This window comes from Grammomys surdaster, unplaced genomic scaffold (genome assembly GCF_004785775.1).
Source record: "Grammomys surdaster isolate TR1022 unplaced genomic scaffold, NIH_TR_1.0 752, whole genome shotgun sequence".
NCBI classification, from domain to species: Eukaryota; Metazoa; Chordata; class Mammalia; order Rodentia; family Muridae; genus Grammomys; species Grammomys surdaster.
The window spans coordinates 2,932,596-2,959,014 of NW_021605171.1; the positions used below are offsets into that span (position 1 = coordinate 2,932,596).

The 26,419-nt window shown below is 37.2% G+C and overlaps 1 protein-coding gene across 1 annotated transcript in view; it reads right to left on the bottom strand.

Moving 5' to 3' along the window:
* The window catches only part of Grid2 (glutamate ionotropic receptor delta type subunit 2), a 1,223,762-nt gene that overhangs the window by 536,374 nt on the left and 660,969 nt on the right, over positions 1-26,419 (bottom strand). Inside the window, exons 3-4 of the mRNA XM_028782458.1 lie at positions 25,573-25,857; positions 7,646-7,851 (exon numbers count right to left, since the gene is read on the bottom strand). Of these exons, the coding sequence (XP_028638291.1) occupies positions 7,646-7,851; positions 25,573-25,857 (491 nt within the window). The remainder of the gene's footprint in view (positions 1-7,645; positions 7,852-25,572; positions 25,858-26,419) is intronic.

Consider the following 26,419-nt stretch of genomic DNA (forward strand, 5'->3'; position numbering starts at 1 on the left):
ATATATATATATATATATATATATATATATATATATATATATATATAAAATTCATTAATACTGAACTCATTGTAAACAATGCCACAACTCAAACTTGAACCTGGCTATTTTCCAGAAGAAACATTGCAATTCCCTGCCTAGTTTAGGGACACTCGTCAGCACCTCTGTAGTGGACTCAGAAACCCACATACACACACACACACAAACACACACACACTTGTGCATGCACATGCATGCACATGCAAGTTCACACATGCATGAGGACTCATAAAGTACTTAATAGGTTGTTGATTGGATGCTTATTAAGAGTTGAGAGTGGAACGTGAATAAGAAAAGCTTTGACCTTAGGTAAGAACAGGGGCTTTTGAAAAGACAAGTTCTATAGCTCAAGTGTTAATTTTGGAATTCCAAATAAATTCTTGTGAGTAGGAAAATGTGCAAACACAATATTGGTGAATAAGAAAAACTAAATGTATATACTGCTATTTGGGAAAGTCCTTGAGTGTGATATTTTTACATAGGTACGCATGTGTATGTGTGTGTGTGTGTGTGTGTGTGTGTGTGTTTGCCCACATACAAATAATATATATGGCTCATAAGTTAAAAATATGTACTGCTCTTCCAGAGAACTAAGGTTCAATGTGGGTATCCATGTCAACCGATTCACAGTAACTTGTAACTATCATTTTCCAGGATTAGACAATTCTGCATTCTGTGGATATCTGTACTCACATGTAAAACACACACAGACATACATGTATAAAGATAATTTTAAAGATGGCATAAGGAACCTTCTGGGAATGGTTTAAAAGCACCACCACTGGTGTAATCCCTTTCAAGTGAAGACAAAACATGTTACACATACTCTTGACAACATTTCTAGAAAAAAATCATGTCCTAGCTGTTCAACCTGAGTGCTTGGGCCTCAGAGTACAGTAAGCCAATGATGGTGAAGTTCTCTAGTACAGAACATTTAATATGGCCACTTCTAACTAGCCAAATTATACATTTTTTAACTAAAATTAAACATTTTGAAAACGTATTTTTATTTTTTACATGTATACATGCTTTGCTTTCATCTGCACGTGAGCATCAAGTACAAGCCTGGTGTCTAAGGAGCCAGAAGAGACTCCTAGAGCTGGAGCTAAGGATGGCTGTGCATGCTGGGAACTGAACCTGCGCCTTCCGCAAGAACAGCAAGTGCTATTAATGCTTCCACAGCAAGAACAATATCTTTTCTAAAATAAGCTTTTGACTCCATTGCCTAACTTTAGATTCCTTCCCCCTAACTGGGCAACTTTGTCTAGCCTCAATATAAGAGGATGCAATCAATCCTACAAAAACTTGATATGCTAAGCCTTGCTGATATCCATGGGAGATCTCCCCTTCTCTGAGGAGATAAAAGGGGGACCTAGGTAAATAAAACTTAAAAACTATGAATGTTATTTTTTCTAACAGTGGTGATTGAAATGAGAGATGCAGAAGACAGGAAGTTCTTCTTTTATCAGTGTGAAAAATCTCAGACAAATGTTATCTTTGACCTTTCTCCATTTCTCACAAATGCTTGCACAATCTGAATTGTGATTTGCTCTATATTGCAGGTCTGATGAGTTGTTCATCATTCAGGATTCTTGTGGAGATTGAAATCTGTGTCTACCCTAGTCCATCGGAAAGTTAGTTCTTCCTTAACTGTAACTTAAAAAAAATTATTTAGTCTTAAGTCCACCCCTCCCCTGAATATTAGTTTTGAATATGCTCTGAAGGCAAAGCTTCTGGAAGTGTAATTAGCTGTCTTAACCATTTACATGTTCAGGGCAGGTTTTCCTCAAAATGCCAACTCACTCTTAGAGCTCATGAAAGAAAATCCCTAGCACAGTGGCCTCTGAGGATAGCTCGCTGAGAAACAGGCAACAGCAGGTAGGGTATAGAGTGCATAGTGAGCTCAGGAGACAGTGGATTAACCTGGATTCTCCTTACCACTCCTTCCCTGCTGTTCAGGTTGACTATAGGATAAATACATAAACAATGAGGGGTTGCTATTGAAAAAATATATCTCAGTCGGACATGACAGAGAAGTCTCAAAGGAAAAACGATGAGCCTAGATGTTGAGTTTATGATCAAGAGAGAAAGCAACAGATTATTACAGGAACTTAAGTTTCACAGTTAAAGACAGGAATCAAAGTAAGATTCCTGTAAAAGAAACACTCAAAATGTAAACAAAATAAGTAAACACTCAAAATGATGTGTAGTGTTGAAACTTACTTCCCCAGTATAGCAAGATTGATCTCCTTTAACTAGTTTTAAACAGACTCCATCTAGCCAACAGCAATGCTAGGTTTCTGGCCTTCCATAATGTCTCTACTAAGGGTCAGAAATTCTGGGCCCTCAGCAGGACAATGTTCTTCATTCATTTCTTCTAGACACCCTGTTTGCTGCTTGTTGCTAGAAGACTGTATAAAATATTAAATCTTGGTGGTTTTTTGTTTTTTAGCAATACAACATTTCAATTTCTGCTACTCATCACATAGCTTAAAAACATTCACAAATTTCTTCACTGAACTTTTCATGTGAATATGCAAAACACACCAATTCATTTTCCCTGACTTCTCAGAGCTTTGCTCTATCTTCCACAGTTTTACTTTGGTCCATGATGTTCCTTCTGCTTAGACTGTCCTGTCCTTTGCCTGATGCCATGTCCTGTAATAAGCAACCCAAAGAACATCTCCTTCAGGCCTCTGCTCAGCATAAGCTCTGTCAACACTCACAATTACATTACAGTTCTACAATAAGAAAGAGAGTGGCTCTCACTTCCCAAGGCAGTGTGCAAATGCATGTGATGTGCCATGATGTATCTTGATCAATGCAGCTGTTCTCTATTCTTTCCTTGCACCAAGCCAGAAAGTTGAAGAAAGTTCCCAGATCAGCATGGCCATTGTTTCCTTAGTGTCTAGGAGGATACATATGATATAGCAGGCACTAAATCTATGCTTATTTAAAAATCGAGAATAAATGAAGCAAAAATCCAACAGCCTTAGCATTGGCCTTTCTTACAGATATCATGATGCCCTTACTCATATCTTTTCTGGAAACCTCTATTAAGTGCATAGGCACTACTGGCCAACTGCTGGTATCATCTCAAATCTACTTCATTCTATTTCTATTTCTTCTGTAATATTGTGTTGTGCTTAGTAATGACATCTATTATGGTGTAACGTGTGTCAAGGTAAGATGATGTCATTAGAGTGATCCAAAGTGTCTGCTGCCCTTTCCAAACTGAAGTGTGGGCACACAGGCAGAGGGGCAATGTCAAGAAACATTAGGAGAATACAGACTTTTATAGCCAAGACAGAAGGCTGGGCAGTACTGCAAAGAGACCTCTGAATGAATTCAGTCTGTGAGTACATTGGTTTGGCATGTATGGACAGCAGACAGGGAGGTAGCACACTGTCAGTGTTGTACTGGCTGGGTTTTTGTGTCAACTTGACACAAGCTGGAGTTATCACAGAGAAAGGAGCTTCAGTTGAGGAAATGCCTCTATGAAATCTAAGGCACTTTCTTGATTAGTGATCAAGTGGGGAGGGCCAATTTTGGGTGGTACCTTCCCTGGGCTGGTAATCTTGGGTTCTATAAGAAAGCAAACTGAGCAAGCCAGGGGAAGCAAGCCAATAAGTAACATCCCTCCATGGCCCCTGCTTCCTGACCTGCTGCATTCCAGTCTTGACTTCCTTTGGTGATAAACAACAATGTGGAAGTGTAAGCTGAATAAACCTCTTCCTCTCCAACTTGCTTCTTGGTCATGATATTTGTATAGGAATAAAAACTATGACTAAGACAAATTGGTACCAGAAATGGGATATTCCTGTGACAACTTGACCATGTTTTAGGGAGGACTGTGGAAGGACTTTGGAATGTTGAGCTAGAAAAGCCATTGGGATGTTAAGATCTCTGTGGTATATTCTGGACGAGTTGGAAGATAATGTTGAGAACAGTGCAGAAGATGGAGGCCTGGCTTGTGAAATTTCAGGGGGAAGATTAAATACTCAGGGCTGTTCTTGTTTTGATTGTGAAGAATTCTGTGGTTTTGGTTAGCTGGGGCTAAAGAATCACCTGTGATTAATAAGATACCAGAACTACTAAATTGAAACCTTTTTGTTACTGGGACAATTGATGCTGGTTAGCCGGAGCTAAGAAAATAGCGGTGATAAATAAGAGACCAACATCACTGAAGTGAAATCTGGGAAGTGTTAGAGCACAAAGGCTTTGTTCCAGAGATAGCCAAGGTTGTACCTTGAGCGGTGGCTGGACTTGGTAATGTGTAAGAGTCACCAAAGTGGTACTAGTTTTAAAAACATGAAGGGGTCATAAGGAACAGCTGAACCTCAGCACTGTAAGAGGCTACAGAAGGCCGTTGGTGAAGGTGCAGCTTCAGTTGCAATTGATGGTCCAGGACTGAAGGGGTCATGCAAAGTAGTTGAGGCTGAACACCATAAAGAGAGCCTATGGGAGGCTATTGATAAAGCCTAGTTACAGCAGAAGACAACAGTGTTTTGGAGATGCCAGTACCATGAGATGACCACCAAGAACAGCAGTAGCAATGGAGTACAGGCAGCTGGATCCTAGAAGACAAGGTGTATGCTACACAGGGCAGGGCTGGAAAAGTGACCATAGGCCTTGGAGGAGCCCAGAAGATAGTGAATTAGAAAGTAATTTAGCAGAGCCCACAGTTAAGAGACTTTTAACAGTAAAAAGAATTTGAATTTTAAAAGAGATTAAGTATTTTAATGGGATTGAAATTTTAATATGTAAAAATTTACAAAGGCTTTTAAAGTCATTTAGATCTTGGGGATAAATAAGAAAGAAAGGGTTGAGGCTTAATAGTGATGTGCTTGTGTGTCAAGTTGACAAGAAGTCAATTGTACTGGCTGGTTTTGTGCATCAACTTGATACAAGCTGGAGTTATCACAGAGAAATGAGCTTCAGTTGAAGAAATGCCTCCATGAGATCCAGCTGTAAGGCATTTTCTCAATTAGTGATCAAGGGTGGGAGGGCCCACTGTGGGGTGGTGCCATCCCTGGGCTGGTGGTCCTGGGTTCTATAAGAAAGCAAGCTGAACAAGCCAAAGGAAGCAACTTCCTGCTTCCTGACCTGCTTGAGGAACTTCCTGACTTCCTTTGGTGAGGAACAACAATGTGGAAGTGTAAGCTGAATAAACCTTATCCCCAACTTGCTTCTTGTTCATGATGTTTGTACAGGAATAAAAACCACGGCGAAGACAAATGTAGAAGGGTATCATATTTGATTAGTGAACCTCTAGCAGCTTAATACTGCACCACAATCTCCTGGGACCTAGTTTTAAAATGTTCATATTGTCTCATTCTGCAATTTCCAGCTATTGGAGTTTTAGTAATCTGCTAGTAACTGAGTCTGAGTCTCATTCATTTGGTCGTATGTCCTACATCCACCAGAAGCTTAGAGGTCTATATCTCTTCTCTCAGAAGGAAAGCAGTGGTTCCTCAGTCTCTCCATCTATGGACTCTGAACAGTACATGTCTTGAGCATGCTAGCCCCTTTCAGTTCATTATTTGCACACGCTTCTCCCAATATATACCCAACTGAAATCAACCCCCATATCTTTATTCATCTCCACATCCCCATTTTCAATTAAAGAGGCGTGTTTATGTATTTCTTGTCTGCCATGCTAGTATGTAATAGAAAAGAAAATATCTAGACATTACTATTTTGAACATTTCCTGGTTTTCAGCCCTCCTCACTGCTATCTTTTGGGTCTTACTATGATATAATCTCATTATTTTGTATTATACTCTTAATACATTTAAATCCATATTTTTACTTCATTGATAACCAAATGGAGTCTTAAAACATTAAAAAATATTCATGTAAAATGTGATCATATAATGGAACTCAGATAAACTTAAACTGTTCTGATTTCTCCTTGAGAATTCCTACCCACAGTATCAAGTCCAAATCAACTACACCTAGTTAATAAAAACTCTGATCACCGCAAAGAGAAACACCAGTGATATCTCAACTTTTATCCATTATCCAGTTTATATTTTATGTGTCTACACAGTCACTGTCAAATTTCTAAAAAACTTTACAATTTTGAAATGTTGCAGTTTGCAAACACAAAGTACCCTTTGATTGACAGCTGATTTAGCAAATATATAGTCTTATATTACAATGTTCAGAAGGAGAATGACAAGACCATGTGGGTTTTACCTGGGATTAACCTCTGATGGACCCTTTTTTAGTCGCACTACTGCAAAGTAGAAGAAACTTTTAAAACTTGGGGCCCAATATTTCATGTTAACGTTTAGTATAGATTTTTTTTCTTATGCAACTTTGAAGGTAACAGAGGGTTATTTTCTTGGAGGCTGTACTTTATCCCAAGCTGATTTTTAGGCCTTCTTGCTTCCTGACCATAATGAAAAGAGCAGATTTACTCAGATACCTGCTCCCAACCCCCTGCTCAGCCTCCCTGCTGGTCTAGAGCTCATGGAATGACACCTCTGGAACCAGGAGACAAACACACCTCACTTGCTCTAAGGTCTTATTCTAAAATATTTTGTCACAGAAAAGTCTAGGCTTTCATGGTGAATTAGGCATTTGCTAAACTCAAGATCACAGTTCTCTCTTTTCCTTAAATTCACATGACAAAAATCTATATTAAAATTCAACTGGTATTAACTGTCTAGTATTTAATGATTTGTGTTCTGTTTCAAAATCTTAGTGTCAAAGGACACCTTATAATTTGGAATCTTATGCAGAATTTCAGGAGTTTATGGAATGAATGAAGAAAAATGAGGGGAAGAAATTCAACAATTGAAGCTCACGAAGCTAAAAAGAGTATGTGAAAGTATGTCATGAAATGAGTGACTATTATTAAATGAAAACAAACACTTAACTAGGGCAAAAGAGGCTAAGATAAAACTAAACACTTAACTATGGGGAAAAAAGGCAAGGATCTTTTGTAAAGAGATCACAAATATTTTAGGGTGCAACAAGGTTGTCTGAGTCACTAGTCTCACTGGTTCTTTACTAAGTTTTCTTGTGTCTAGCCAAGGTAGCAGATATAACTAACATTTTGTAGACATGCCATCACATCACAGTGTGTGACCATCATCCCCTTGTAGAGTTTCAATTAGTCTTTGTTGTTTGTCTTAGTACAGATTCCTAGAGCAGAACTGAAGTCGTGGCATATTTCGTGGAATCAGTTTGCCTTGGCAATCAGAGTCTCATTCTAGTAAATCTTTCCTCAGAAACATAATTTTAGCTTGCAGTAACAACATCAACAACACAAAGGAATTAGCTGCACACTTGTGAATCCATTCTCAAGCTTGCTAGATTCATTCAGGTCAACAGCACTTTGAAACTCATAAGGTTTCTGAAACTTGCCCTGGCCGTGTGCCTAAATATACACAAATACAAACATTCCTAGTAATTAGCTGGCCAATATGGGGTAAATGAGATGAGCAAGCAATTCACTCTGCCTCCTTCATTAGTGTTAATGGGAGTTGTGCAGCTAATCCTCCTCCTCCTCTCTTCTTTTAGTTTTCATATCCTCAATGGAGTCCATTCCAAAGTATTGGCTTTTTGTACTTTGCCCCACCCTGGATATACTTACCTCACTTATGAAGGATTTAGCTGTGGCAGGATTCATAACAAGGATGGCTCTTCTAAGAGTGTCTCGATATCGATTCAACTCCTCTATCCTCATGGTGTCAAAGAGCGTGGTGATCATTTTATTGATGTTGTTTTCCACCTTTTGAAGGGCAACATCCATTCCCTGCTGGGATACTTTGTCCAAAAATTCCTGTATCCCACGGATATCTAGGAATATTACAACACAGAAGAAAAAGAAGTCTTTTTACTTCTGAGAAGTTTATTGTTCAACAGGCATGATTTCTCAGATTTATTTATGATTTTGCTTTATAATTCCTTTATATGTAAAACCATTGGAATTATTCCAAAGGGATTTATTTCTGTCCATTTATCACTATAAAGTAAATACACTGTGGGAAAACTTGGTACACATGATAAAGAGGGTTGAAAAACAGGTTCATTTCCAAACACTAAGATTACTTTCTTCAGCATTAAAGAAGAACAAATGGAAACAATCTAGATTAATTCCATCTGTTAACAGCTTTGGTGCTGGATCTCTGGGTTTTCATGGTGACAATGCGGTATATCTATCATTCAATTTCAGCCTATCTCATGCATGGTTTTAAGGTTACCTCTTCAGACAGGGAAGTGTTACAGTAGCATTGGAGGCTCATTAAGGGAAAGGTATTTTATCCTGTTTAAATGAAAGGAATCTATCTCTGGCCTGGATAGAGACCTAATATTCCAAGCTATACACAAGATAATTCAGTTGGTCTGTTTATTCTCTCAGTTTAGAGACCACCCTAAGGAAAAGTGGTTCACCTATTGTCATAAGAAAAAGATGAGTAGGATAAACATGAGATAATGAAATAATGTAGTTTCCTTCCCAGCCCCCATGTGTTGTACAGTAACTATAGGGCTGCCAGGACTCTGTTCCATCACTGTAAACCTTTCAGCTTTAGAAGGTGTAACTTTATTTTTCTTCCCTTCTGTCTTTTTCTTTTGGATGCTAGACAGAGCTTAAATATAGTTTCTCTGGTACTTTGGGCTTTTGTGGCTCCCTCCCTTTTGCCATGTAGGTGTTTGCAGAACCTCCATGCATAACACAAAGTCTCAGCTTTATCTGTTTCTCCTTTCCACAGCTCTGCTCTATGCAAACACAGCTATACAGCTTTCCTACCCCAGAGTTTTTCTTTTAAGCGTGAGTATTATTTTTTTGTGCTTCAAAAACAGATGAAATACACCCCACTATTTTTCTCCAATTTCTTATATCACAAATTTATTTATTTCATTAATCATATTCCACAATCACAAAATGTATTAAATCATTACTATGAGGAAATTACGTTAGATCAATTAGAAGGAAACTGATGAAAAATGTGACATTTAATGAGTGAAACAATATCATTAATGACAGAGAAATTTGAAACACATTTCTCAAGAGTTAGCATCATCACTAAATTGACATTCATAATATAAATAGAAAACTTTGAGACTTTTCTTTCTAAGAGTCTCAAGTCACTCAATGTTTTTATAAAACAAACTTCATTATCAAATATTTAAGTCTGAATACCTAAGAGGAGATTATTTTTTCAGGATTAAGGAGGTGGCATCATGAGCATAAACAAAAAAAAATGTATTTCAGCATATTGAAACTATGATGCAAGATTTTGAATGTATGGTGGCCTTCACGATATTATTACATCAAATTTCATATGTGAGAGTTTCTAAAAAGTTGTCAAATAAAAAGTTCGAGGCTCATTTCATCTTTTAAATAAGGAAAATAAAATACAATATCACAAGTAATTATCATTAATCAAATATAAACTCTTAAATATAAACAAATGCCCAAAATGTATAATTTCTTTTCTCCTACCATACTAGATGCTTACAATCAGGATCTAAAGTAGTAAATATAACCAAAACTCTACCTAGCCAAAGAAATATGATAGTGTTAGTATATATTATTTATTTTTACTAGTTCACAAATTGTATGTTTTTATTTTTTCCCATGGCATGAAAAATTTAAAGCTAACACAATTGGTTAAGAATCAGAAATGAAAGACTTAACACCAATGGACTTTATATCATAATTTCTAATTGTGTCTGATTGCATGAATGCAAAATTTGCCTCTCAAGTGGTATAATTAATTTGAAAAGAGTGGGTAAGCCTATAGGACGAGAGATAAATAGCTCCAAATATAGAAACTGGTATTTATGCACAATGAAAATGTGTTTGCAAAGTTACAAATTAATTTTTAAAATCTATGTTTCACTATTGATATATACATTTTTAAGACTTCACTTTAGAGATGTGTTCATTTCTGTGATAACTCTTTCTGTATACATTCCAGTAAGTACTTCTAACTATATTATAAGCCTCAGCTATTAGCATTAAACAGGTTAAAAGGATAAAAGGCTTAGTGGGAACAGCATAGCACGAGACAAAAGAGCAAGATTAATGGAGGCTAAATGGCTAAGGCTGAAAGCACCTAATAGTGCAACACTGAGAGTGGACTGAACAGGGTTAACTGTGATGGGGCATGGCAGACACACGTCTATACATGATATCAGGATTATGGATACCAGGTGTCCTCAAAATTTCATGTCAATCACGATCATTTGAAAGAGTTAAAAATCAAGCCTATGCCCATCTCAGAAACTAGAACATAATTTTGATTTTGAATTGTAAGATTTTGTTTTATTTTTTATTTGAATTGCTTATAAGTTCACATAAATAAAACACAAAGCCAAAAGTTACATTGAAAAGCATCTGCGATCTTCCAGATGACACACACTCTGAAATTTGATTCTAAAAGCACAACATTGATACAGCTTCACTCTTTCACTTGAAAAAAAATATTGCTTAAAAAATATTCAGCCAAATAGTGGATCCAATGCATTAAATAAGAGGATAGTAGTAAAGACTATACCTGACAAACAGAAGGCACAAAATATGTTTAGAAGGAATCAACCCATGAAACCGTAGCATATAGAGAGACCAGTATTAGTCAGAACACCCAGTTCAGGTTTCGTTGCAAAACTGGACCTTATACTGTTCCCTGAAGAGCGAGGAGACAGTGCTCCGGAGAAAAGATGGGAGAGAAGAGAATAGCTTGGGAGTGTAGAAGGATGTCTTCATAGGAAGAACCAACAAGACTCCTGGGCAGCTGCTGCCTGAGGCCAAGTTGTCAGAGAAATCTACCTGGAGGCAGGATTCAGATGTTACAGACAGAGCCTCTGATTTTATTTCCAATAAAAATGTAACGTATTGAAATTTTTAATTAGAATATGGACTTAAATGGAAGATAAACTGTCTATGGGGAAGGAAATGCAAAATATACTGCTATGTAGAAGCTATGGTGCAAGTTGACCTTTTCTTTTTTTTAATTCCTTCTTTTTATTTAATCTTTTTATATTTTATTTTATACTCCAGATTTTATTCCCCTCCCAGTCCACCTTCCGACTGTTCCACATGCCATATCTAATCCCTGCATCCCTGTCTCCACAAGGATGTCCCCACCACCCACATCCTACCCCACCAGACCACTAAACTCCAAGAGACTGGGCACTCCAGTCTCTTGATGGTTAGCTGCATCTTTTCTGACTATACCCGTACCCAGCAGTCCTCTGCTGTTTACTAATATGGGGGCCACATATTAGTTGGTGTATGCTGCCTGGTTGGTGGTCCAGTGTCAGAGGGATCTCAGGGATCCAGGTTAGTTGAGACTGCTGGTCTTCCTACAGTGTTACCCTCCTCCTCAGTTTCTTCCAGCTTTTCCATAATTCAACCACAGGGGTCAGCAGCTTCGGTCCATTCTGTGCAAATATCTGCATCTGACTCTTTCAGCAGCTTGTTGGGTCCTTTGGAGGGCAGTCACAATAGGTCCCTTTTTCTGAGCATTTCATAGCCTCAGTAATAGTGTCAGGCCTTGGGGCCTCCCCTTGAGCAGGATCCCACTTTGAGCCTATTGCTGTACCTTCTTTTCCTCAGGCTCCTGTCCATTTCCATCCCTGCAGTTCTTTCAGATAGGAACAACTATGGGTCAGTGTTATGACTGTGAGATGACTGGCAACCGCATCCCTCATTTTATGCCCTGTCTTTCTGATCGAGGTGGGCTCTACAAGTTCCCTCTCCCCACTCTAGGGCATTTCATCTAAGGTCCCTTCCTTTGAGTCCTGAGAGTCTTCCACCTCCCAGGTGTCCGGTACAATCTGGAGGGTCCCCTCACCTCATACCTTCCAGGGTTGCCTGTTTCCATTCTTTCGGCTGACTCTCAGGGCTTCAGTCCTTTACCCCCACCCAATACTAGATCATGTTCCCATCCTATTTTTAAATATATTTGATTACTTTTTAGATTTATTTATTTATTTTATGTGTGTGAGAATACTGTTATTGTCTTCAACACACCAGATGAGGTAGTCAGATCCCATTACAGATGGTTGTGAGCCACCATGTGGTTGCTGAGAATTGAACTCAGGACCTCTGGAAAAGCAGTCAGTGCTCTTAACTGCTCAGCCATCTCTCCAGCCCTGGATATGGTTACTTTTGGGGTTTTATTTTTGATCATAAGATAAGCAGTTACATACACTGTTGCTGGGTCAAAACAGATTTCATGACCTCAGAATTTTGGTTGTGACTCCACAGCTATGGACCTATAAATACAGATTTATAAAATTGTGTGAAAAATTTGCCTAATATATATACATGAAGAAATAGATATTGTATAAGAATCTTCAGAGATCAAATTAGAAAATGTGTGTGTGTGTGTGTGTGTGTGTGTGTGAGAGAGAGAGAGAGAGAGAGAGAGAGAGAGAGAGAGAGAGAGAGAGAGAGGGAGAGAGAGGTGATGTGGGGAGAGAATGAGGAGGATAGACTACTCACTCTCCATTAGGTAACGTTGCCTCAAATTTATTGATGACTATCTACTCAAAAGAGCACTCAACCCAAGGGAGATTTCTGCTGTAGGGGAATCAAGCAGTAAGTGCTTTCCTCTTTTGAGGGTGATACAGCTGATCATGAGCCGCAACTGGTACGTGTGAGAAGAGACTGATCCAAATCATGCTATTAGCAGCTGTGTATAAAAGATTCATTAAAAGAAAGAGTAGGCCTTTGGGTTTGTTAATTAAACATGAACATAATCAACCATCTCAATTATTCCCCTACATTATCTTCATTCTGATTTCATTAGTCACTGAGCTAAGTTCCAAAAGTTACAGAAATAAAAGCACATGGTTTTTGACCTCAAGGAGCTGCTAGACTGATTCACCTGTCAGTTGGGGCTGTTTATTGATAACAGAATGCTTCCCAGCTGCTATTAGCTCTACTTACCAGATAAATACATAACAGCAAGTGTTAGACAGCTCATCAATTGAGTTATTAAACATAAGATTATGGCCAAAGGCAATTTCCCTTAGGTACCACAAAGGGACCTGTAGTCAGCAGAAGAGTGATCTCTTTTCCTGGGTGCCCACATCCTAAGCCTTGTAATCTATAGATATGGTAAATCACATTGCTAAGAGGGATTAAACATGAAGGTGTTACTGGTACAGGGAATCCAGTGAAATCAAAATAGAAAGATAAACTCTATAACTTGTGTGAGACAGTATAATCATGAAGGAAGCATAGGAGAAGAGACAAAGATGCGTGAAGGTTTGGGGAAGGCAATATGGATGATTGAGCTGAAGAAGTAGTGAAGAAAGGTGGCCATCATTGGCAACTGCACAAGGAAGAGAAATGGAGCCTACTCAGAATGAGCAGATGTCCATGCTTTGACTGTACCTTTGATTTATGACCCCTAACCTCATGATCTGATGCCAGACTTCTGACCCATAAAAGTTGACATGTATTGACCCTTCAAACTTGGAATATCCTCTGGTGCAAGCAATAGAAATCAATACAAATCAGAATGGTTAAAATTAATGTCTATAGATTTTAATTACAGTATCATCTGGAAAAACTTTTTGAACTCTGAATCCTCAGGCCACTCCCATGGACTCTGAAATTCTCCAGACTTAGTAAGCCCATGATGGTCATTCGGAGAACAGTCTAGGGAATAGTTCTTCAATTTGTCACAGACTTGAGAGAACCATAAAGACTGCAAATGCTTTCTTTTCCATGTGTCCCACATGTTCTGTGCATTTGCTGGCTGTCAGCACTTAGTCAGCTGACCTGCTTGCCTTAGGGAGTGTAGACAACACTGTTCCCAGATGAGCATTACCATGGTTAAAGAGTTCATATTTCGTTGTGGCACTCCCTCTCATCCATGGAGTCCAAAGCTCTAGCTTTAATTTTCAAGTGGAAAATGGCCTTTTGAATCACCTCTAGTCAACGTTCCTTTTATTCTTTCAGGAAACAATGTCTATGTGTAGGGGGAACACACTGCATTTAAGGTTAGAAAAACAGGCTGGAGTCAGTAAGTTGCTTCTACACAGCTGCCTTCACTTTGAATCGTTTTTATAATTGATGTCTTCCATTTTCATTTTCTGCTGTCTTCCCAGAGCAAGACACCTTTTCTTTATGAGTGAAATAACCCTGGCTTCATCCTTTGTCCAACATTCTACACTCGACTCCCAATGATCCTATGCACGTGGACGAGTCAGCCCGAGTCCTTGGTTCTTAGGAAACAACTGAAATTTGAATAAAGCCATAATGAAAAATAAAGACTCTTCTTGTATACTGAGTTGTTATGCAGTAGTTTTGGATTATAAGAGTCAGAGAGTCTGGTCAGACAGGTGAAACAGAAAGACGATTTCATCCCTACACTTATCATAACTCCACCAGTCAACTACAAATTAAACTAGGAGGAAGAGTGTTAGAAAAATAGGAAGAAGCAGAAGGGAACTTTAACTTTTAATACTTAGTGCTTGACCCATTACACACACATCTGCTAACATCACACACACACACACACACACACACACACACACACGCACACAGGGTAGAGGGGAGACAGAGAGACATACACACATACACACATAATTTGGTGATGAGGAGGAAGATATGGTTGACACTTGTCTTTAAGGTGCTTCAAGTTTACATACAGAAAAAATAGAAATGTAATCATAAATTACTTGATCATGCCTGATGAAGGCAATATAATAGAACAGCAGAAGTCTCAGGGAAGTATGAACCTTCACATACAAGGAATCCACAATATTATTTTATTTCACCCAAGTACTGCTTTTTCTAATAAAAATGGGAGTGGCTAAAATATGAAGGCAGGTATTTAAGCATCAGATTTCAGTGAAATCTACATTTCAGTTATCAAGATTTTAGTAAACTCACTCAAAACTTCTACCTTTATGTTTATTTTATGTTTTCTATGAAATTTCACTGTCAAAGGTACCTGGAAGAGAGTGATGAGAAAATCAAATCTGCTCTTGGGAAATGTGGTCTATCTATCTGATAATAACACCAAACCTATTACTGATTGAGAAATATTACAGCATTGTTCTTTTCAAAGTAAATTGACAATTTAGCTAAACATAGTGACTTTCTGTAAACAAAATAAAAGTGTATAATCTAATCCTTGTATTCATACATCACCTTTTAAATATTGAATCATATAAGAAAAGAGATCTGTAAAGTTTCATGCTGAATTTTTCCCTATTCATCATTTCCTCCTTTAGGAAGGTTAAGACATTTAATCATTCTGTTCACTTAATGCATTGGAGACTTCAATTTGAGCAGGGAGACTTCAGCATGGCATTGGCTAAGCATGGCATTTCTGAAATTATGACCGCATGTTAAGCTTTAAAATTAAATTGTGGGACCTTGTGACTTTCTTCTCCTACTTTCTCATTTTACAAATTGGAGCACAGCTTAGTGCTGAATATATGAGATGTATTATAAGCCATAACAGAACTTTTCCAATATTTGGATAGCAAAGTATATTCTCTGTCTCTACTTCCTGGGGGGTGGGGAACGTGGCTTTTAACCATCAAGTAATTTTCAAAGATTTGTTTTAAAAGAACTCTTAACTTAAAAAAAAAGTCTTTGTAGTCATGTAGTACTTTCTGGTATTTTAAGAATCTGTTCATATATATATATATATATATATATATATATATATATATATATATATTAAAGATAACACACTGTGCTGGGCTTTGACACAACAGTGCTTGGCAATTATGATCCAGCATTAAGAGTTTACTTTTGACAAGAGCTTGTCATTTTGGCATAAGCCTGTCATCCTTTACTATGGAAACCATCTTTACAGTAAAGCTGAGAAATATTTTCAAGCACAGTCACTGATGTATAAATCCTGAATAGGAGAGTATATCTTTTTTTTATCTATTTGACATAATATATACTAATGCAAAGGAAATGGTTCAATAAACTGCTTGGATTAATTACATGCGTATCGACGCAGACTGGAGTAAATGGGAGAGCGGAAGGCTGGAAAGCAGCCAGTGACTAATAAACAGCTTTCAGGCTGTCGAGAGAGAATGTCAAGATTATTATAGTTATCAGACATTTGAAAGCATCCTTGGGGCGATTATAAACATTTGCAATCGATTAAGTGTAACTGTCCATCTTATGGGCCCAGATTAAGTCTACACCAATGCTACACTCCATGGAAAAAAGATCATGACTCAGGAGTGTGTTAGTGAGGACCCTTCCCTAATCTTCATTTCAAAATGAAGAACTCTGTTTATATGCCCCAGCCACCTGACTGTGTGCTGAACCTTAATTTGCATTATTAAATAAATGATTTTAATATCCAGAGGGGCATGCAGGTAACAGACTTAGGATTTCCTGAAGTAGAAATTGTTCTGTACAAAGAAGTGCAAGATAATCTGATCATTCAATTTAATTTGACCATTTGTGTACTACTTCATTTTCTTGATGCTTCATGGAGATTTGTCTCCAATTTTCAGAATGATTAAGCAGTTATGGCAAAGATTTACATAATTGGAACCAACCTAGTGGTCCACCATCAGAGATTGGACAACAAAAATGCAGTAAACATATAAAAATATAAAATTCTTCAGCTCCAGGGCAAAATGAAATCACAAAATTTTCAGGAAAATGGATGAACTTAGATTCCATATTATTAAGGGAGGTACACAATCTTAGAAAGGAAAAATTAAATATTATACCTAAAATGTGGATGTTAGCGCTCTCTCTCTCTCTCTCTCTCTCTCTCTCTCTCTCTCTCTCTCTCTCTGTGTGTGTGTGTGTGTGTATGTGTGTGTCTGTGTATAAAATGGAGCAATGTCTCAGTGGTTAAGAGTACTTGTTCCTCTTACAGAGGACCCAGTTTCAGTTTCCAGTACCTGCGTGATGACTCACAAACATCTGTAGTTACATATCTAGGGATTTACCTTTTGTTACCACCAATCATAAGGATTTATATATCATGCTGGCAAACATTCATATACATAAAAATAAAATAAACAAATAGATCTAAAATAGCTAATGAAAAAAGCTTCTATATGCATACATATATAAATAAAGAGAAAAATAAATGTGCATATAGGAGTGGTATAACACAGGAAGGGGAGCAGAAAGGGTAAATAGTGACTGTGGAGGAAGAATTCAGGTGAAAGCAAGGCATGATGACTTGAGTCATGAAAAGGATATAAAGCCAATTTGTAGTTGTTTTAGTTTCAGGTCTCATTTTTTTTTTCAGTTTCTGGTCGGAGATACATGAATAAAAATATATTTGACAACGAAAGTGTAATTCCTATGTGAAGCTGCATGTCTTAAGTTAATTGAGATGTATGGGCTATGGGTCTGGTTAATCTTGCTGTGTGAATAGTTGTTTGTATGTTCTTTATACTAGTATATTAATAAATAAAACAATAAGTGAACAGAAGATTTGAAATATTCAAATATATTAAAAAATAAATTTCTCTTTAATTTAATTTGAAGACAACAGTGAGCTAAGCAGTGCTGTTTCATGCCTTTTGAATATTTTATACTATTTTGTTATTGCAAACTATGTTTTTAACGGAAACTATCCACAGAATTTCTGTTTCAAAATATGGCTACATTTTATAGAAATTTTTTACTCTTAAAAATAAATTTATCTTAAATAATTTTATAAGAAAAAATAAATGAAAATATTAACCATGACTTAGTACGGTTGTACATAGATTTTACAATTTTGTATTTTAAAAAAATTGTGCTTTTTTCCTCTCCCAACTCCTCTGTGGTCCCTAAACCTACTTCTATACCCATTCAACTCCTTCAGACCTACCTTTGTCTCTTTCTCTTTCTTTCTTTCTTTCTTTCTTTGTTTCTTTCTTTCTTTCTTTCTTTCTTTCTTTCTTTCTTTCTTTCTTTCTTTCTTTCTTTCTTTCTCTTTATTCCTTTCTTTCAAAAACAAGCAACATAAAGCAAGAAACCCACAGTTACACAGAACACCCACTTGTAGCAACATATTTTCCCGCAAGTTGGGAGAAGATGAGAGGTGTAAGGAGAGGAAGAGGAGGAGTAATGAGAGGAAGAGGAGGAATAAGGAGAGGAAGAGGAGGAATAAGTAGAGGAAGAGGAGGAGGAAGAGGAGAAGGAAGAGGAGTAGCTAAGGAGGCAGAGGTGTAGGTGCCATGGATCACCATGTATGTACTGAGAGCAGTCCTGGGTAACAACTTATACCTAGGTTAGTTAATTGGTTAACACTTCCACTTTTGTGGGCATCTTGTTTATTGATTATCAAACGTATAAAGCCTTTGGTTAGTCTTTAAACATGAGAGTCTCATTTCTACCGGATACCATGGGATGGCAGGACTGTGGATGGCTGAGCCTTCTCCTACACTGACATCTCCGTGGGTGGCAAGGCCGGTGTCTCTGGCCGCTGAGCCGGTGGCCTTAGCCAAGGGACAGCAAGAAGACGCCTCCGCTGCTCATCACCTCAGGCCTAAGCTAGTCAGTAACATGGCGGCTCTGTCAAAAAGCCAGAACGAATACTGCTGATTTAAATATTAACAGTAACATCCACTCTCACAATACACAAAATTGGAAACCAAATATATTCTCAAAATTCCAATAAGAGAAAAAATGTCCAAGCAAAGCAATATTAAATTAAAAGGTCTACAAAAACAGCAATGAGTTTGTCTTGTGCTGGCCACCTATTCCTGAGCGGGAGACCTTTCCTGAAGGGGTGACTCCAGTGAAGAAAACTAGTTTTTCCTTTGCAAGAGGGGGCCAATTTTAGAGAGCTTGTTGGTTAGGGATGCAAGTATATGGTGCCAGCTTCCCCTTCTCAGTGCTAGGAACCTATCCTTAGTATTTGAAGTTTTAAATCAGGTTGGCATTGTATTGCGTATAAGCTAATTATTCATTGCTATGGATATTACAATCGACAACACAATTTTTAGATATCTCAACACAGGAAATTGATAATAGCTCTGGCTGCAATATTATTACACTTTCCCCAACAATATCCAGGAGCATTCACTTTAATGAATTTCCAATTCCTCTGGAAGGTAGAGGGTATTTTCTCTTCTTCTTTACCACTGGTCTCCTGGTAGACAAAGCTTCATTACATATCCTCTTCTTTACTAAGAACTGACTATTTTGGACTTCTGTCTGTCTGCCTCTAAAGGACGATCTGAAGAATTAGACACCGCCATCACATCCTTTACAACTAATAATATATGCACCCCCCTTTTTTTTTTTAGCTTATTTAACAATCTGAAACTTACAAGTGTGTGTTTAAAACACTGAACAGCTGTCTAATCATCAAGCAGTTGATGGATCTTTCCTAATCTATATCTTCCTGGAACTTCTGGTAATGTTAGATATTGAAACTATCTCCTCAAACACTGACTCAAGCATATACGCTCTTCCACCTCCTCAAGATCCACACACCTATGTAAGGTTGTTTGTACCCTTAACACAAATATTCCATGAGAGGAACTATCTCTTTGGCCTTATTCTGGGTGACACCAACATGAAAGAAATGTCAGCTATCAGTGGCTAGCTTTTTATACTCAAGATTCCATGTTGACTTTCCCTGAATATGATATTACTTTCTTAGGCAGAGACTGCAGGGCTCTGGATTAGATGGAAACTGGGCTATTTAAGTTTAAATGTCCATCAGCCTCCCAGAGTTTCTAACTGAATTTGTAGATGTGATGAGCAATTTGTGAACCCACAGCTTGCAAAGACCTTTTCTAACGAGTCAGGAAGGCTAGAGTGGGAGATATGATCACTTTCTAATTTTTTTATCAGAAGTATCCTGCAGTTCTTCTTGAAGATAAATCGCAAAAGTTGTCACTATTAGAATAAGGTACTTCTTTCTGGAAGTATAGAAAGAATTTGAAAACAGTACTTTGACTTCTAGAGTTAGAAAAGGCATGGGCAGTTTTAGTCTATAAAACTGAATTTGGAATGTTGTTTTTTGAAAAAATGCTCTGGTGCAAACCTTGTAAACTGGGTAAGTGCTTTACATTTTAGCTCAATGCTGTAATCTCCGTTCCTATATCATACTTTTACGATCAGTCCTATAATCTAACCAATGTATCTATTGCAAATAGCAGGGAATGCATGCCTGCCTGTGCCCATGCCTGTAAATACTCCTCATAATTCTTTACCACAATTCTCATCCATCATGTGTGTATCAAACTCCTGACATATGCCGCCAGTGCTGGGATTAAGAACATGTGCCAACACCACTCATCTGACAACTGCAAGAAGTTTCCTTAAACTAAGAACAGATTTTTTTTAAAAAAATAAAAATTGAGAGTCTCAAGTATTATAAGCTGTCAAGGAATCTATATGTCTAGTCACAAAGATCTGTGTCTCATGCAGATCCACCCGTGTACTTCTAAATCCTAACTCTCTTGAAAACACTAGTCATTGGTTATGGTCCTTAGAGAACTCTAAGTGCTGAAGGAAGTAGCACTCAGCAATGATATATTATAAGGAAACTCCTACAAAGTGAAGTCACCCTTATTTATTTGTGAGAACTTTGTGGGATAATCTCTAAAAATTTTGTGCTCGATTTTCATTACAATTGAAGAAGTCCAATTGGAAACATTCTTTTAAATCTAATTGACATGATTAATGGCCACATTTCAGTTTTGGAGGTCAGTCTATTCAGCTTCAACTCACTGGTCAGGGTCATTATAGATAACAGACTTTGTCCTTGTGGGCAGTAAAGTCTTTGTGATCACAAATAAGCCAATTGTACCTGGATTAACGCTTTTGGCCCAGTAGATAGGTTTGTGCAGAAGTTCAAGGAAAATGCCATCCATCTTTTGAAAGAAAGTCTGATTGTTATTGGGATTTATTCTACTCATTAAATAGTTGAATTAGTCTTATCGAAAAATGTAGCAAGAAAGTTTAAATGAATTTGATCCCAATTTGTATCGTTCAAATTAATTAGAAGAATTGCAATTGTACAGGAAAGTTACTAGTGGCCAAGGGTGTAAAGGATATAAAAAAAAGAGGGATGTGGTGACAGCCATTTTCTAAGAAACTCTTGGGGCACTCTGTCCTTTGAAAGCAGAAATACTCTCTAGGTAGGAGGAGCCTGTGATCATATGTATGCTGAAATAATGAATGTTTAAAATCCAGATCTTTAGTGCAAAAACAAAAATGAAAACAAAAAAATACAAACAAAACAAAAAACAAAGCAAACAAACAAAAAAAAACAGTCCAATAAAAATAAGCAGTAGTAAAGTGACGTTTGATGAAGACACTTTCTCACTAATATTCCTTAGTATAGGCAAACCTACATCACATGCATTGAGCTGGTTTGGTTCACAGACTTTGATGGACTTGATAGTAAAGCCACTTAACTTTAACACAAGACTCATGCTGCTTCCTGTTTCATGAGAATTAGGATCCTCTCTCTGGTCTGTATGATTATCGTACATAAATAGCTGTTATTGATAATGATGGGCTAGGTTATTTTTTATTCTAATTACTGTTCTGTTTTCCTAGTTCTAAAAAACATCAAATCTTCCTAATTAAAATGTAGTATGATTTTCATTTAAGTAATTATAAATATACATGAAATCTCTAGGCTTAAAGTCATTGTGTCTCTTTAAGGAAGATGACTGTATATAATCAATGAACTTGTCTTTTTAACTTGTTAAGAATTAATCTTATTTTATTACTATAGTGTCAAGTATAATAGTGGCCAAAGGCAGGAGTAATGGAGAGACTACTGATGACTGTGTTGAGGATTCTTAACTTATTTTGATGTTGTTTGGCATTGCCTTACTTAATGTTTTGGTTTTATGAAAATACTAGCAATATTAACAGTTAGCTTAGGTGACTATGAGAATTTCATAAGAAAATGCATACATTTGAAGAATTTAGCAAAGTGATTAGATATAGCAAATATTCTCAACTGATAATCTTTGTTACTGTATTCTTGGCGAATTAATTGATATAATATAAAATGCTTATTCTAGTTCCTGGCAAGCAAAATGAGCAATTTTAAATCTTTCCATTGATCAGACCTAATTCTATTTTTTTTTCTATTGACGTGCCCACTTCTCATATATGCTACCTCCCAAGATATTCCCTAACCTTAGCAACCAGGATCAAAGTCTACCCAGAGAGCCTGCTCATCACTGCTGCCCAAAGTAAAGTCCTCATTACACTACACCAACATTCAATCACTGAAAACTGAACTCACTGTTTCCTCTTACAAGTGACCTATAAACAACTTCTGTCTTGTTGTTGACTGGAAGGGTTTTAGTAATTGAAGGTACACATATTCTGAAACATATTTTAATTCCTACTTGGTAATATACTAAGAAGAGCTGGATATGTCACACATTACACATTGTTCAAAGCTCAGCAACACAGCCTCCCTTTCAAGCCTTTTGGAAAATAAAGACTTAATCCCCTTAAATAAAGTGTCCATACGTTTTAAACCTTTTGATCCATTTACATAGACCCAATGATATGGATTTTCTTTGTTAGATTACCTTTAAACATAATTAAATACTTCAGAAGAAAAGTAAATCATTAATCAACTAGACAGAGGAGCCTGAAACATTCACTCTGCTTTTCTCTACAAAAGATATATGCATATATATATAAAATATATATAATGTATATATTAAAATAATGTATATTCATATATCTATCTTATATCTATATCTATCCATCTATCTATCTACACACACACACACACACACACACACACACACACACACACACTATTCTAAGCAAATTCCACCTCCAATAACTATGGCTCTTGGCATGCTGCCTGATTCCATTCACTAATGATACTTAATCCATTCATTGATGGAAGCAATTCCTGATAATCAATATAAAAGTCAAGTCTAATCCACTTAGAATGATGTTTCTGATGACTACCCTCTTCTAGGTACAAAGTCTCTGGGAGTTCGCTATCATCTTTGACCCAGCATAATTTTTTACTAACAGGATTTATCGTAAGCACTAAAAGAAAATTTTTCCTTTTATTAAATAATTGTTATCATTGGAAATAATCTTGAAGATAGTAGCAGGGCCATTTTTCATGACTCTAAATGAAGTAAATCTAAAGCAAGTTTATCAACAGAGTAGAATGAAATGCTGTTTTGGTTTTGATTCCTAAACAAACCATGTGTTTAAATGGAAATCCATTCAATCTTGATGCTGTTATAGCTCTTTATGCACTTCAAGGCATTCCAGAAGAACAGAGGGCCTCAAGTGTTAGATGACTGTGACTATGTCCTAAGTGAACACTTGGAGGACAGCATTCAGCTCATCAGTAATGTGTCTTCTCTTTTGAGAACCCCATCTTAATTCTCACAGGATTTGGAAATAAATGATAATGAATGATTTTTTATCTTACAGACTTTTACAATCAAAGACTAAATTTCTCATTTTAACGCTGAGAAAGTGTCCTCATCAAAAATCACTTTTCTGCTGCGTGGTTTATTGGACCGTTTGTTTTCCATTAAATATCTGGATTTTAAACTTTGATTATTTCAGCTTACACTTGATCAGAGGCTGTAAATCCCATTTAATGTCAAAACAGAGCACAGTGTAATGGGAAAGCAGACAAAAGCAACTCTACAGAGAGTTGGTATGTTTAAATACCATCTCAGCAGTGTTTCACGCTTGCCTGACCGATCTATCCTTCTGCAGATGAGCCAATTGTTTTCAATATTTTTTTTTGTTTCTTTTGTTCATGTCAGTCTCTTAATCCTTATTCTGTGACCCCTAACTAATGGGAGTTAAGCAACAAAAGTACTGGCTTCCGTCTTAGAGACAAAAAATGTGTTTCTACAGAGTCCACAGACTTTGGCTGAAGTTTGCCCATTGAGTTCAATGGGATTGTGGCTGCCAAAAGGCCAGGCTACTTTGACTATTTAGGCCTAAATGTAAGTGCTCCTGAGCCCTTCCTGGCTGGCCCCAGGGGTCTCTCCTTTGTTGCTTGCCAGATTTTTGCTAACCTGCTGGTTCTCAGCTTTCTCGCCTTTGTGCTGCAATTCACTTGTCTGTCACCATTCAGACTCTCACAGTTGAAGCCCCGGTATGAGAAGAAAGGATTGCTTTGAATGTTTGTTTGTTTTGCATGCTTATTTACTTATTTGCCAAGAAAAACATTCTTTTCATAAAAACGGATAAACAAGACCCAGAAGAGAAACATTTTAGAATCGTGAAGGGAAACACACTTCTAAGTGAACTCTTCATGGGGGGTATTTATTCTCATTTAATCATATCCAGCTCCAGTCACTTCTCCTGCTACTCTCAGAAATAAGGGGACAACACGAGCAAAGAGCTTTAGACTCGTTAAGAAATGAAGAACTTCAGAAAAGAATGAAAAAAATATTATTTTCTCTTGATACATTATCACATGTAAAGATTATGAGACAAATTGTTTTTCCCTCACCTTACAGTGCACTCTGGGAAACTGTGATACAGTGAAACAATGTAGAAATATTGGTTCATACTTCTACTTCTGTCAACTATAATGGGTAAAACATTAAGTAAATAGATGTCTAAACAAATATTTTTTTAGCCACGAAATGAAAAGAGTTTATACTTTTATCAGTGTTCTAGGACTATCCCTGGTTTCATTCACCACCAAAACCACCATTACCACCACCACCACAACCACCACCGTTATTATCATCACAGAATTATACATTTTTTAAAAAAGTACATTTATACTTTCTTTCTAACTTCCTATTATTTCAAAATTAAGATATATTGTACTCAGAGTACTAAGAAGAACTTTTAAATGGAGCATTAGGTGCAGATTTATTTATTTATTTATTCATTCATTCATTTATTTAGAAAACAATGTTTAGCTAGTAGCCAAGCTAGGTTTGGCTCTATTTTTTTTCCCTAAGCCTTATAAGTGCTGGGGTAATAGGTGTTAGCATTTTGTCTAGGCTCTGCCCCATAGTTATTTGGCAAGAGCCAGGTGGGCCTGACTCACTATAAAAAGGGCGCTTGCCCCTCCCCTCTCTCTTGCTCTCTTGCCTTCTTGCTCTCACTCTGTCCTCTTGCTCCCTCCCCCCCCCACCATGTGCGCATGGCCAGTCTCTACTTCTCTATTCTCTCTCTCTGCTTTTCTCTGTCTCTACTAGTGTCCTAACTCCCTTTGCCATGCCCTGAATAAACTCTATTCTATACTATACCATGTGTAGCTGGTTTTTCAGGGGGAAGAGATGCCTCCGCATGGGCCTGCAGAGGCTCCCTCTTCCCCCACACCTGACTGTACATCCTCCAAACATATTCCTTCTCTCCTTGACTTTTTATAAAACACAACAACAGGTGTGTCGTATACACTCCAACAGGTGTTTATCTTTACATTTTACTTCAAAGTTATTTAATATAAAGCATAAGCTCAATAGCACTGAAAATACTTCTACTTGTTTGTTGCTGTGAGATATAGTAGAAACAAGAAAACCACAAATGATTTTAGTATGCTCCTTCATTTCTTTCAGGATTTAATGAAGTTGCTTCTTATGGAAACATTACCTTATGAAACTCTTCAGACCATAAACACTTACCGTATTCACTGTCATAGAAGATAATAAATTTCTGCCATGCATACTCTGTGACTACTCTTAGGATGACTTCATTCAAGTAGACAGGTGGACGAACTGAAAGAGTATAGTCATCATTTCTGTTGCTCCGGGTGAGGCCACAGCCACTTCTTGGGGTCCCAGCTGTTGAACGCTGAATGAAGAGATGAGGAATATGCATGGCATCTGCCAAAGACTGGAGAGACCCAGCTGATGTGCAACCAATTGAGCTGACCAAGGCCAAGATGCCCTGGTTCATAAGTTCACACGCTGCAAGAGAGCACAGCAATGCCAAGGTAAGTGAGTTTTGTATGATTTCTCCTTTCTGAGAAGCAATGGTTTACAGAGTCATGTGAATGTACAGTTTTTTAAAATATATAAACATGCTGAATGAAAAAATTCCTTTAATTAAGACGTGATGGAATACAGTTCAGTAATTCTGCTTCCCTTAGCTCTTACGAATTTGCGCATGCTTCTTTTGGCTCAATCTGGCCATATTTAAAAGGACAAAGTGGCATGAATCAAGATAGATTATTTCAAGGATTAGAAATAAACCAGCATCTGTCATTTTATCTCATATTGTAGAAATTTAATTAGGAGCAGCTAAACTTGAATAATTATTGTTTCATGATTCAGAAGAATACCTGCCTAGTATATAACACAAGCTTTTAGAAAGTAGCCAATGTTTAAAGTGGTGGGCCATAAGAAAGACAAAGAGTTGGAAGGAGGAAGTTTTGGCCACTTTGAAGCCCCACACTGGATGACATTTTCTCCCTCGATAAACTAGAAAAAAATGAAATGTTTTTGTCATTTCCTGTAAGAAAACCTTGAC